Source organism: Dermacentor variabilis, chromosome 7, assembly GCF_050947875.1.
Source record: "Dermacentor variabilis isolate Ectoservices chromosome 7, ASM5094787v1, whole genome shotgun sequence".
NCBI classification, from domain to species: Eukaryota; Metazoa; Arthropoda; class Arachnida; order Ixodida; family Ixodidae; genus Dermacentor; species Dermacentor variabilis.
Genome location: NC_134574.1, coordinates 161,500,282 through 161,514,926, shown reverse-complemented (window position 1 = coordinate 161,514,926; position 14,645 = coordinate 161,500,282). Strand labels below are relative to the sequence as shown.

Genomic DNA, 14,645 nt, shown 5'->3' with positions numbered 1-14,645 from the left:
GTTTGCACACTCCCAAGTGCTGTTGTCCCTCCTGGCTAGTACAGCACAATTCCTTACAGTCTGTTTGACCAACTCTAAGTAGTGAACAGGAAGCTACAAGTTGTATCAGCCAAACTAGAAAGAAGCCTAACTGTCTGTGTTGGCCTTGCCATTTGCCAATCCTTCAGTGATTTTTCCATTAAAGCATCAAGCATGAAGGGGGTCAGCAGTGTACAATCGCTAATACTTCTTTCTGGTTCTTGTTTATGGATGGCCGATGTGACTAACAGCTTTCACTGAGGTTGGCTAGATAAGTGGTGATGGTGCTTGAAAATGACCAAACAGAAATAATGGATGCACGGCTCACTGAGCAGAGCACACTCATAATGTGATCAACACCAGGCACTACCCCCAAGTTGGCATGGAGGAACCTCACTTCACTGTGTTGGCTACACTTGACTTTTGTCCTGGCTGCAAGTGAATCAGATGTGCCAGACAACAAATAACTTGCTTTTATGAATATATCCCAGCTCAACGAAAGTGGAGAGGTGCAAGGAGTTGGCTGGGTGTGCTGTCACTAGCCCAGCAATGAGCTTGCTAATTAATGCATGTTGCATAATGAGCAAGCAGTGTTATCAAACTTCAATGCTGAAAGTCTACAGTGCTACTTTACCTTATTACAGTCTAATGTTTAAGCACAGAGGATGCCAAGCGTTTCTTACAGAACTATCCTCAGCATTTCTTCGAGTGTTTCACCAAAATAATCAAACAGCCAGAATTCAGTGCAATGCAACATGCACTAGCACAAAGGTGCGATGGGTGTTGGTACCTACTCACGCATCTAACGTTCTGTTTGGCGTCGGATACAGTTAGGGATGCCATTCGCCAGTGTTACATCAGGTTTTTCTTCGATTCAGGTTTTTAAGAGTGTAAAACATCCCACGCACGACACAGCATGCACTCCAGGTGCAGTTTGAGAGAAGGTGAGCAGCTGCTGACCGAGTCCTTCAGGGCCAGGAATCCATGGCACATCCAGCGGCGTGTGGTGCCATCACGGCAGATATATGAGAAGCCTCGGTCGTGGTTGCGGTCGGGCGCGCAGAAGGACACCTTCTCGATGGTCTGGTCGACCAGCAGGCCCCGGGTGCCTGTCTCGTCCACCACCCGGAGGCCGTCACCCGTCACGTGCAGCGTGCCCCGCACCATGCGCCGCCGGCTGTTGCGTAAAACTTTCAAAGCCTCCTCACATACCTGCAAATGGAAACGGGTGGGCCTTCGTCAAGTCTGCCTCGTGCAGCGCATTTCACGTGGTCTTTAGGGTAGATGGGAGTATGTTTATCTTTATCCTTGGTTTCTTGTGCCAGTATTGCTGCATTCCTTTTTTCTGTCTTCCAGTGATCAGTTGACTTATTTGAATTAACATCTGAAAGCAGGGCTGTGAGACATATCGTAGTTGAGGGCTTCAAATTTGTTCTGACTACCCTAGGCTGTCAGTTCAGTGTTTCTGGCGAGCACACTATTCGTGTTCTGTTTGGTATTGGAGTCACTACATGGTGTAGATGTACAACAGTGACTTAAAGGAGTACTGACACAACATCTTCAACTGTTCATTTTTTTTAATGTTATACATAAAGATCTTTGACCTCAAAACCCTAGAAAAAATACTGGCAAGCCTTGCACACCCTAAGTAATTTACTATAAGAGCTTTTCTTAGAACCGGTTCTGGCTTGGTTTCACAGAAGGTGGATTTGTCATGAAGTCAGTTACACAGAAGGCAGTCACATGGGAACAGAACACTAACATTTTGGCACTCGCTCTGGCTCGCTCAGTCACCTACAGTGCTGATACTTGATGCATAGCCTGATGTAGTAGCACAGCAGATTCCAAGTGAATCAGAAGTCGGAATTGCCATGTCAGTACTCCTTTCAAGCAGCACTTGTGCCCAAAAGTACTAAAAAAAACAGCTCTAGCCTTTCCCTGTTCAAGCAGCTGAGAAAAACTAAGTGGCAAGAAGGTGCCAGCATAAAGGCATCAAATCCAGTAGTGTCTACGAAATGCCCGATTCATTGGCACATTGCCCAGAACTTTCAGAGATCACTTAGCGAGTCTGGAGTCTCGGTGAAAAAAACTTCCAGTAAAGAAAGGCCTGGAAGTCCTTTAACCCCTTAACAACAAAGCCCAAGCTATACTCATCCTAGCTGTTTGTACCAGTATTGGCAAAGACAAGCCATGCTCTTCTAGTCCATGGCAGCTTCTGCTTTGCTTGCTGGAGACTAGCCAAACTCGTAAACTCTGTTTGCATCGTGCACAAAAGTTTTAGCACTTGAACACATTCCTGGATGGATTTGATACATTTCATTATCATCATTCGTTACATCTCATTATCATCCACTCATATAATTACAATCGAACCTTTCATGTGTGCCCAGGCAAAGCCTCTCTTTCAGATAATTAATATTTCCAGTGAATAGAGGAGAAAGACCACACGTGTAGTATCTATTGAATCACAATATAAAGTGCAATGATTTTCTGGAATAATAAAAAAAATTACCAAATTTTGCGTACATTTGTATTAAGGGACTTGGGAGATAAAGGGTTAAGGCCTTGAAGAGACAATATTAATGCAGGCTAGAATGCTACATTACAGTTGTGGAGTGCCAGATACAAAAAGTCTTACTGTGGTTGGAGAATTGGTAAGCCAGTAAGGATGCAAAAACAAAGAACTGATGGCCATGTCACCATGAAATTCTTGTACTACTGAATTCACTTATGAAAGAGATTACACAGCGTGCCAAAGTAAGCAGATACTCAAATGTGGGAAATTTCTGAATTTCCGCAAAATACAGATGGGACATCTAAAAAACATTGTGAAACTTATAACACTGGCATCATCGGCATCATGGTTTGGTTGCAAAACTTGAGAAGGCAAGGCATGGCCCTCTATCTGCTAACAATAAGACTTTTTCTGCCAATGAATAACTTTTGGATGAACAGTATGCTGGTTAAAAGTGATTTCACTTTTCTTGTTTCGATGGCCCTAGAAGTGATGGACTGTAGGCTACTATGTCACCTACCCTGCAGACTCTCTCCTTCACCAAGGCATTAACTAATACATTTCATTTTGCTGCCTTTCAATAGGTCTAGTGATCATTGACAAAATTTGATAGCAGATGCTGCGATAGCTGACAAAGTGCACATTTTCTTTGGCAATGACCACATTAGTAAATTATGATGTTGGGCTAATTGTAGCATAGCTGTTGTGTTCTTTCTGTCAGTTTCCCGTTTTTTTTCTGATAATCTTTTGTGCTGCAAACAGTGACTGCAATGGCTCCCCCCCCCCATTGACCATATTCTGGGCAATACATCTCTTCAGTTTCTCTAGTGCAACAGCGACCGTTGATAAATTTATGCTGCCTAGCTGTGTGTTTCTTTATAACAGTGGACTTTCAGACATGTGCTGACAAACGATAAAAACCCGATAAGAGGCGCTACAAGTGGAGAAATTGGCAGACTCGAGTGCCGTAGCAAGACTGCCAGTTCCAATATCAAAATCATGACCTGCACCACCACTACTGGAAGCACGGGGAGATTTACCTGCATGCCGCGAGACTCAAAGACCTCAACACAGCCGAGGTACTTGACCGGGAAGGTGCAGGTTCCCGCCCGGACAGCCGCCTCGTCTGCCTGCCACTGGTGCGGCTTGCTGCATTCTGGCACATGTTCCCGCCGCGCGCCGCGCCGCAGGCTGTCTCGCAGGCTCCGCCGTAAACGGTCCATGCCTGCGTAAATCGAGAGAACATGATTGAGCGCTACTGTGGTAGCCAAGAGAGCACTGTACTTTAACCACAAGATCAGCTCTTGGCAGCCTTCAAGAAAATCATGACTTAGTATTGATCAAGGTTTGCTTGTAACATTTAACGATCATGCGACTGCATATATAAGTCACATGCTCTAGCTTGGTACAGCTAGGAAGATCAGCATGAGGACAAGATTAATTATGACTATAGCAGAAAACGCTAATTCGAAGTGGAATTTTACAGCCAGCTCAACCAGCAGATTCGACATAGTTGCATGGAATATAAATCCTCAAATGCACATATTTTATCATAATGTACAATCCTCAGAACTAGAACTTCGAAAAAGCGGGTAGAGTAATACTCTTACACTGATGTTACTAACCAATGCATCAAAGCATTCTACATGCAAGATTCCTGAATAAGGAGCAACTGAGGCAAGGAACAAATCCAAATGCGATGCATGATGGTGTTGTACAACTGACGCTGTCTTTTACACATGCGTTAAGTTTGAGGCTATCCAATCACGAAACGTGAATGACAGCTTTTGTCAGCCCCACTGCTTGCAATGTCAGCAAGCAGGACCCTGCCCAAGAGGCCCTTCTACCACAACAGTAATGTGGGGTTCGTCACACAATGCTGGTTTATCGACTGTGTCACGAAGGCTGGAAGTAACAGCTCGGCGATTGCCCCTACAGAAGCCCCCCCCCCCCCCCCCCCCCCCCGGCAAGAACAACTATTTCTTATTCACTGAAGCGTGACACTTAACCAGCTCTACAAACGGGGCTCCCCACGGCGCGTGTCCTTCGATAGCATACCGCAAGTGTGACCTAGTCCCCCCTCCCCCCAGAGACAAGACAGCGGTAATTACCCGCACCCTGCCCATGGTTAATCGAAGTCAACCGACAAGCGGAGTGCCAAAACGCTGTCGGCGTGCCCCGATACTACACAGCTGCTGCTGCGGCTGCCAAGGGCACCAAGGAGCGACACACCCGTCAGCCGAATAATAACGCGTGTACTACGCTCCCTCCAAACGGCGATCGCGCGCAGCGAACGTTTCGAAAACAAGAGCCGACACCCTGGGCCAGCTCTGGCGATACCGACAAGCTGCAGGCGTCAGGGTGAGGCCCGGTAGAATTAGGAACGAGTCAAAGCTTGCGGCAGCACACGGAGAGAAGTGACAGGCGCTACAGGTCGCCGGACCGAGAGGTGAAACGAAGTGCGACGAAATCTCGTCGAAAGAGAAAGAAGTAAGATCGCCGATGCCGATACGCAAGGCGGCGCGTGCCGACGGCGCGCGCGCTCGTAATCGCTCTCGGGGAGCCCCGCGGCAAAAGTGGCGCGGCGACGCGAAATTACTCGCTTCGGCGCCCTTCATTCCACTTCGTTCGCCGGTCATTCGCGACACAAAGTCCGACGAGGGCCGTCATTTCCAAACTAGAAAAGAAAAGCGCGGAGCAGACGACACGGGCGGCGCAAGTGAAAACCCTTCGAAGCAGACGACGTTGCCCCTGCAAGTCTCCAGAGACATTTTTTCATCTCGAGAATCGAGAAAATCGACACAGCTCGTGACACACATTAAATACCAGCGAGCCGATAAAATATGAAGGTCATTTACAAAGTGCAGCATTCCTTATATCATATTATAACCTTCGCGTACGTGGGAATAGACCACTCCACATTTGATAACAGGTGGAAGCTCGGATTTTACGCTCCGTTTTGAACATAATCGTATTTCTGTTACGAATTTTGCAACTTATCACATATATGTGATAAAAATCCGACCAGTTCTACTTCGCATGTCAGCTGCTTTCTCCCGTCCGCGGCGACGTCCCAAACGAGGGAGCGACGAAGAAAAAAGAGTAGAAGATATTTAACGATCAAGAGGCGATATCACTTCGGGCAGCTCAGTTTGGCTCGGGCAACTAGACTTGTGTAGGAGGTGTTAGCTCGGGTAACTGAGTCGGTGAGCAAGTGCTTCTTTCTTACTGTCACCACGTTGCTGTCATGGCTACTTTTACGAAAGCACACGGTCTGATAAGCCGACCACATCAACGAGATAACCGCCAATGCGAAGGATGCACGGCGCAGTACGGACCTTCGGAAGGAGATTGACGATAACGCGGTGGGCTCCTTGTGAGAGACGCTTGAATGCGATAACGCTGTTCGTAGAAGTCAAGCCTGTCGAGAGCAAAGACTGTCGCATACAGAAAGCCAGAACGCTATGTAAAGACAAATCCATTGAATGTCTGGATGGTGTCGTTTTAGAGCTCTTGGGCGCCCGTTCCTGCGTTTGGCGTCGACGGCCCTCGGCGTAACCGAGCGAACGCGCGGAGCAGCGAGGGATGAAATGCGGCGATAGCGAAGTGAGCGCGAGAAGGAAAGCGGAGAAGGAGGGTGCAGCGCAACCACAATTAAGGCAGAAGGCGGAGGAGGGGATGGCGAAAGCGTGAGAAGCGTATAGTTCCGCAAGCGACAGATTGTCCACCAATACATCGCGAGATGAAAAAACATAAGAGCTGCGCTCAAATTTCGCATTTTCGTATTTTTACCATTATATATATATATATATATATATATATATATATATATATATATATATATATATATATATATATATATATATATATATATAGCCGTTGCGCAGTATTGTGCAAAAACACACATGATGTGCATGATAAAAAAAACAGTGAAACGCGCAGAGAAACCAAAATTAATATTAACGACAGCTTTGCCGCTCGATGGTTGGCGGCCGTGGCGGTTCATTCTTCGGCAGCTCTCTATTTATATTCTTACATCTCCGTGCAGCCAACGAACAACGAACGAAAAGTGAAACGAAAATGGACTAAAACTGGTCTGGTTCCTTGACTTTCGTTTACCTTTTTGCTTAATATTTCTACATTTCAATTAAAGAGAACAGTTGGTTCGCTTTCCTTGGCGTAACCGTCTTCTGCCTAGGCTGCACTTGTTTCAATTATGCTACACAGCAGAGCGCCAACACAGCGCGTGCAATAACGAGAGCTTCGCCGGGACCACAAGGTCATATTTTGTTGCCAAAGGGATTGGCAGGCCCGCCGTCACTGGCGCAGGAAGTGTTCGCGGCGGATGTTTGCTTGCTTTCTTTTTTTTTTTTTTTAGGGGCGGTGTCTGAAGAGCATCCGCGCGCAACGCGCGTCGAAGCATACAGCGTCGCGTCGTGCCCATACGTGCGTGTCGTCGTCGTCGCTTCACACTCTCTTCAATCCACTGCCGGGTAAAAGTCGACGCGACAAAGAGATGCAGATTGCGCATTAGGCTGCAGCAGCGCGGAACGCGTTTCCGACGTGCGCTTTCAGCGCGCCGTCAACGCACCCGTTTCGCGACGCGCGCAATGCGTCCACACTGTGTGACAGCTGCGGGAACGCGTTCCCTGTGGTAGACAAATTTAGCATGTCAGAAACAGGCTGGTCTACATTATAATAACCCCCGTATTCAGAAACGCATCTTAACTTGAAACCCACGCTTGACTTGATTTAAATGACGCCTGTCGTGAGCGCACCAGGCGTCATTTACATCAAGCCAAGCACGGGCTCCAAGTTAAAATGCGTTTCTGAATACGGGGGTAAGTCTCTACATAGTCTCCTAGGAGCAGACGTGCACTAGCGGGAACAACTTATCGTCTGCGTGAACTCGACCCGACTCGACGCAAGCGGGTCGAGTCGGAAGTCGAGTTGACCAATCTCGAACCGACCGCCACAGCAGTGCTGCCGAAGGCGTCCATCGATCATTTCAGCAGGCGCCTCCGCCATGCTGAAGCTCTCGCACAGCTCTCACCAAAGGCAGCCAGGGTTTTGTTCTTATATGAAAGCGAGAGTTTATTTCTTTTCAACGAAAAGAGGACGCCAAGACAAAAGGTAAGAGCCTGACAAGGTCCTGGTCACCTCCGACAATTCTTTCGGCTTTTCAGCATTGGTTTGCACCGTTACGTGATACCGTTACGAGCCACTTTGGCATAACGGGTGATTGGAATAAAAACAAAATACATGAAAACAGCAGTTACAAAATACATCCTCGCAAATTTGAACAAATTTCTGTCACTATACGCATGCGGGCACCGTTAAAAACGTCGGTGACTCCGTGTCGAAAATAAGTCGGAAATGCGCCGAGGTGTGGGTTTATAGATTTAGCCTGCAGTTAGTTACGCGTAGTGTACGTATTGCCTAGAAGACTTGGTCAGCCGCTGCTAGCAAAAGGATGCACAGAACGTAACGTTATTTCGAGGCACATTTCGGGGACGGGTATTTGGGAATATGCTTAGGGATGCCTGCACAGTGGACGTGCTTCATCTATACCGACAACCTTCGGTTGCTTGTCTGCAATATGTGCCATTTTAGGTAAATACTTTCTCTGGCGGAATTTCGCTAGCTTATAGGTCTGTGATTTGCCGCGCAAATCGTTCCAGCTCCTTTTAAGCAATCCTATAAAAAAAAAAAAAAGAAAATAATACTTTTCAGAGAGTTGGGCTCGAGGTTCCATGAGTTTCCAGCGGCGTATTATTATCATACTACAGAAACACTTCCCACCGCTCCACTTCCTCCGGCTCCTTGCAACGACACTTTATAGGCGACACGTGTAGGCCATCGAACAACCTCCGCGAGGGTGCGCGCCCGCTTTACATATATATATATATATATATATATATATATATATATATATATATATATATATATATATATATATATATATATATAGAGAGAGAGAGAGAGAGAGAGAGAGAGAGAGAGAGAGCGCTTTAACGGCCGTGAAGAGCGACGGATGATACGGAGGAGAAGCTCTGCACGACGAGCGCACAGCGGACGCCGTGCTCGCACCATTTACCTCAGCGCGACCGAACTCGTCAGCTCATTAACCGCATGCCGTGCTACGGCGAAGGGTTGAACCCCTCGGCCCGTTCCAGCGCCGCGGGCAGCGAAGCGCGTCTGAGGTAACGAGCGAAGCTCCTCCGCGGAGGCACGTATAATACAGTGTGTACATACGACGCGTGCCAGGAGCGGCGCGCGTCGTATACAGGCGCACTGTCAGTGTAGACGCACTTGGGACAGACGGGAGAAAACAACGAGAAGGGGGCGTCGCTCGAGGCGGTGCTTCACTATAAAAAGGAAAAGTTAAAGAAGGCATTCGGGACTCCCGCGCATCATAAAGTTGGCCACACAAAAATTATCCTGCAGGGCTCGAAACTCTGGCGCCCCGACCTCGTCTTCGTGTGATTGTGGCTTCGGACGTTTTTGTGACGTTTTCCACCGCGCCTTCACTTTCTAAATTTTCAAGCATTCGCTGCTTTCCAAACACAGCAAGCCGACTATAGTCTCCGCAGACATGCGTAGTCACTGCAAACTGCAGCGTTCAAGAGGCAATTATAAAAATTATTTCTGGGGTCTTGCGTGCTAGAACCACGATATGAGCCTCCCCCCCACCCCCCCATTACGGCGTGCTGTAGTGTGTGCGTGTGTGTCTTTCTTTTTGGGGGGGGGGGGGGTAGGGAGGAGGGCTACGGACTAATTTTGATCACCTGGGGTTCTTTAACGTGCAGCCATTGCACGGGAGTTTCTTTTTTCTTTTTCTTTTTTTGCATTTCGCCCCCATCGAAACGCCGCGGGAATTTGATCCCGCGTGCCCCCTCGGGCTTAGCAGCGCTACGCGAAAGCCACCAACGCCACCACAGCGGATGCGTTTTAAAGCCCAATAATGCGCTGAAAGATGACCAACTGACAAGCAGCAAAGAAACAGTCGCTAGAAATCCGAAGGAGGAAGCTTAGTCAAATCCATGTGCGTTATACCCATAATTCCCGCCCTGTCTGAACCGTCACGTTTGCAGGTCTCGTATAGACACTATATAGCCTCCAGTGATTTTTGAAGGAAACTCCGTGCTTTGCACAACAACTTATACGCTTTAGTGTCCCTGTCATGTATACAGGGACTGGTTTAGGTGTCTACCTTTGGCGCTATCGTGCTTAGCATACGTGAAGTAAGCACGTCGCACGCGGGCGTTCAATGGCAGTCTTTGCAGTGAATGCCAAGATGACCTTGCACGGCGGTGTAAACATTGTAAAAATGCTCTTTCAATCGCTCATTTAAACGTCTGCCTGTTTGGCCGACGTATTTCTTTCCGCAAGTCGGGGGAATCACGTATCTTGGCATTCACTGCAGAGACTGCCATGGTGACACTGAAATTGAAAAATGCGTCGTAATCTCCAAACACCGAGAACAGCTTACACGTGAAATCATATATAGGCTGACAAGATACAGCGGCTGGGTGACCTTTGCGTCAGCATGCCGTCTACTGCCCTCACCAAAAACGATATGAAGTACACCTGGCTGTGATGCAACAGGGGTTTCGCGTGTGACATAATGCGAAAGTTGTTTTTCGTTACTTTTGCCCGTGTTCTGGCGATTTCGCAAATAAAGATCAGTTGGAAGTCGGCGCCTGTGTTGAGTTCTTCCTTCAGTCCCCGTCTTTCGCGCTGTGCACACATGCCGATATTGAATCACCAACTCGCCCACGCTTCCACCTTATCAAGTAACAGAGGTGCATACGCGCGCCTACGACCGCGCTATATCGAATTCCCCCTCTGCAGTTCACGCTGGGAGCGCTATTTAGGCGTGCGCCTGAACGTTCTGCGCCAGTACAGCTCGTGGCGCGTACGCCGGGGTTTGAGCGCCGGGGCGCAGATTTCCCTAGAGGGGGGGGGGGGAAGGCGGTCTCCATTTTCTTTCATTATTTTTTTCGGCGAGAAGGTCGCGCGCAGAAGACGGTGACGGACGGCTTCCGTACGCTCGGTGCATGCCAAGGCCGCGGCTGCTCGCAGCGGCGGAGCGGGCGGTCCTTCTTTCAAGGGGGGGGGGGGGGGGGGAGGAAGCACTCGGATGCACCCACGCGAGTGCGTGCGAACGTAGGTCAACACGAGGCCCAGTTAATTTCGCCAAAGTCTGACGGCGCACGGGCGGCGTGCGTTTTCTCGGAAGCGCCCAAGCTCGCGTATTCAAAGAGTTCACTGGCAAATTTCATTCTTCAAAGCGGCGAACATCGAAACAAAGAAAAAGAAATGTGTCAACGTAGTCGCCTATGGACGAATGCTCCACCACCCTCCACAAGCGTGCATCTTGGTCTGTACGGCACACGCAAGGAGTGAAACAGACACGCTCGTCGAAAGCCTTCGTTCTGCATCTAAACGTAACCAAACAAGTGGAACCTAAGCTGCTCGCGAGGCGACCTCCCGCCGGCGCCGGTTCCCACGACACGGCGGGCGCGGTGTGACGCCAGACCGCGTACCGGTGGGAAAATACTCCACGCGCGGCTCAAACTTACGAGCGCGAGTTCGCGTTATCCTCGCAACTCTTTTTTTCCCAACGAGCGACGGGAGAACGCTTGTGGCAGCGAGAGGGAGCCTCACGATTCGACTCTCGTTGCGACACATTCACGGCACGGCGCATCTGTTCCCGTACGGCGGCCCGAAGGCACGGCCCGGAGAGCGCGATAAGCCGACCTCGGACGCGACGCTGCTGCACCCGTCCTCGAGCACAACCGTGCCACCGCCATCTTGGTGCACACGCAGCCAAGCCGCCGCGGACACCCGGTGTCACGCTTGCGGTCACGCTATCGCGCGCGGAGAGGCGTTCGGCTGTGCCCCTCGACGCGACGGGGGAAAAAAAAAAGGTCACCTCCAGTGTGTGTGCCTCGCGCGCCAACACTTTCGTGGGCACTAACGCCAGCACGAACTTACAAGGAGCGAACCGAAACGCACGCAGGCAGGCGTCCTCGGGTGTCCGTCCCAACGTCCACGAAATGGAAAAGGACGCGCGGCGCGTCTTTCGAAAACGCCTTTGTGCACGCACGCACGGACGCACGCGTTCGCTAGTGTACCAGCCGGCGAGCGAGCTATCGATCCGGTCACGACGGTCGGCCTCGCGCGTCCCCCGCCAGACCTCGCAATCAACCCTCCCCCCCCCCCCCTTCCTTTTTTTTTTTTTTCTGCTGGGTCAAAAACGTGCACGCCGCCGCAGAGACGGCCTCCGCACCAACCATATACGCAGTGCCGCAACTATACGAAAAAGAGGAGGGGATGAAAGATCGCTGCGGTCCCGTTACTTGCACGAGTCGTTAACAAAATACGTGCGGTTGCCGTGCATTTCGAACGGCCTCTGCTTAAAAGCCAATACACTCGCACGGTGGCAACGCGTCGGAAGTGGGCTATCAGGTTTACTTCTAGCCGCCCCCTTCCCCCCCCCCCCCCCGACTTCCTAAATGAGCGCTCCACACACTTTATCTGATAAACCATCAACGTTTACATGTCAACCCTCTCTGAAATCAAACGCTGGCAGAGCCAGTCCGCACGCGAATCGTCTCTGTAGCGGGAAGGAATTGGGCGACCGGGCGATTGAAAAAAATATTAAATTATGGGGTTTTACGTGCCAAAACCACTATCTGATTATGAGGCAGGCCGCAGTGAGGGACTCCGGAAATTCGGACCACCTGGGGTTCTTTAACGTGCACCTAAAAAGGGAGACCGGTGATGAAATGCAGCGCGACTGATTCAAGGAACACGTTTGTTGCCCGTTGCGTACAGTACGTCCTCGCGTTCTGTAACCTTCCCGCATAGAAAACACCACGTTCGCACGATATTACGTGACCACAGCGACGACCGTTCGCTTCCGTCACTACGTTCTGCGTTCTGCCAGACCCACTACTGAGTAAAACGCAGCGAAGCGAGCCTGTTGTTGACCAGGGGCGGCTTGCACGAACATTCAATAACGAAAGCAACACCGAGTTTAAGGACGCATTCTTGTGCGGACCGGGCGTTGTTTACGGAACATTTAAGAACGCGTTCTCAAATTCGTTATTCTCGTTATTAAATGTTCGTGCAAGCCGCCCCACAAACGTGCCCACAAACAACCTCCTCTCGTATAAACGTCCGCTCCCGCCGAGTCCGTCCGAATTCGAGGAGATCGAAAAGAAGACGCCGCTCATGGAACACGTGCCCGCAAGGTGACCGCAGCACGCCCGCGTAAGCGATAGGGTGGTGACCGGCCAGACGCATACACAGTTCAAGCGGGGCCACGCCCCACTTGAAGGGGCGTGGTCCCGCACGTTCCGACCGCAGTTTGGTTTTCTGCCGGTTTTCGCACACCGGCCTGCGCAAAGTCAAATGGAGTACGGCAGCTCTTCTGCCGGGATGACCGACCCTAGCAGCTATGCTGTACAGAAACGTAGGCGTAGAGAGAGCTACGGAGGAACGCGCCGTGTCGTCCTGTCAAATTCCTTCCCCACTCCCCCTCCCCCCCCCCAGAAAAAATAAGAGAGAGACGCACTTGTTGAAAAGTATATCGCTCTTGCAGCAGCACGCTCCTTTAGCCGAAAACCTGAACTCGCACAATGGGAAAACCAATGATTTAATATATATATATATATATATATATATATATATATATATATATATATATATATATATATATATATTAACGACGACTACCTGGGGGTCACGAGCGTTTTTCTTCGTGTTCCTGAGGACACACACACACCCCTGTCTGTCTTGCCTCTGTGTCTGGACTCTTCTCTTTTTTTTTTTTTTTTTCCACAAGCGTATATACGAGGGCTTTCTTACATTCCGCCCCCATCGAAATGCGCCAGCCACCGCGGCCGGTACGGAACCCGCGACCTCGAGCTCAACAGCGCAACGCCGCAGCCACTACAGTACAAGCTACACGGCAGCGGGTCGAATAAAAACTACGCATCGGGACCCAGCTGCGCTGCAATTAGTGTGCACCGAGGTTATGCTCATTCTTCTCTGCCTCCCACCTTTCGCGTGCCCCGCCTTTGTGGGGCCAGTGAAGTCTATATAGTCACAGTTTGTAGTTAAAGCAACACTGCACGCAAATTGCAATGCGCTGACATCGAATAACGAGCACGCGCGCACGTTCCTGCAACCGACGGCCGCCAACCAACGAAAAGTGGCAAGAGCACGTCGGCCCGAATGTTGGCACGGTACACCCACATAAACTCGTGTATACGCTGCAGTCAAGGACGCCCCCGTACCGCGAGAACGACGCAGGCGCGTTGGCGACAGGAAGCGGTTAGTACACTGCACACTGCGTGCACATTGCGTTCGGCTGGCTTCGGCTCCTTTCCTCAGCTAATGGGAAAAAATTAATGAAAGTAAACGGAAACCACTTAACTATCAGCACAACATTCGCGAACTGCGTTGGAATGCGAGAGAGAGGTAGAGACCGGTTTTTCTTTCTTTTGTTTTCCCCCCGAAGGCGCTTGCTAAATTCACGGAACGCGATCGTAAAGCGCGAGCCCCAGGAAGGTGTCATTTGTGGATGCAATGAGCAGGGAGAGATGTGATGCCTGCCAGGGGGATATAATTAAACGAGGGCGCTTAATTAAAACCCAGGGAAGAGAACGATCGAACCTTATATATGCATTCGTACAATAGAGTGAAAACGAAAATGGCTGGTAAAGAAGGGCTTTTCGCAGCGTTGCACGTCAACCGGACGCCATCCGGTCGCTGGTCTAACAAAAACCCCGTGTTTAAGGGCAATCCTAAGCACGGGAGCTCCCATCCAAATAGGCGGTAACGGAGAAATCGTTTTTCTCGGAAACCACTTCACCGAATTTGATGATGTTTGTAGCATTTAAAAGAAAGAAGTCAAAATGTATTAAAAGTAAACAGTGGAGTATCAATTTATGCCACACACACACACACACACACACACACACACACACACACACACACACACACACACACACACACACACACACACATATATATATATATATATATATGTATATATATATATATATATTAAAAAGATAATCGCAAGTGTCCACATAAC

General features: G+C 49.6%; 1 protein-coding gene across 4 annotated transcripts in view; it reads right to left on the bottom strand.

Annotated features, from left to right (window-relative positions):
* Nucleotides 1-14,645, bottom strand: part of numb (NUMB endocytic adaptor protein) — a 96,172-nt gene that overhangs the window by 15,827 nt on the left and 65,700 nt on the right. For all 4 annotated transcript variants that reach the window (XM_075699951.1, XM_075699949.1, XM_075699948.1 and 1 more), the window contains exons 2-3: nucleotides 3,574-3,758; nucleotides 979-1,230 (exon numbers count right to left, since the gene is read on the bottom strand). In XM_075699951.1, the coding sequence (XP_075556066.1) occupies nucleotides 979-1,230; nucleotides 3,574-3,756 (435 nt within the window). In that variant the 5' untranslated portion in view covers nucleotides 3,757-3,758. The remainder of the gene's footprint in view (nucleotides 1-978; nucleotides 1,231-3,573; nucleotides 3,759-14,645) is intronic.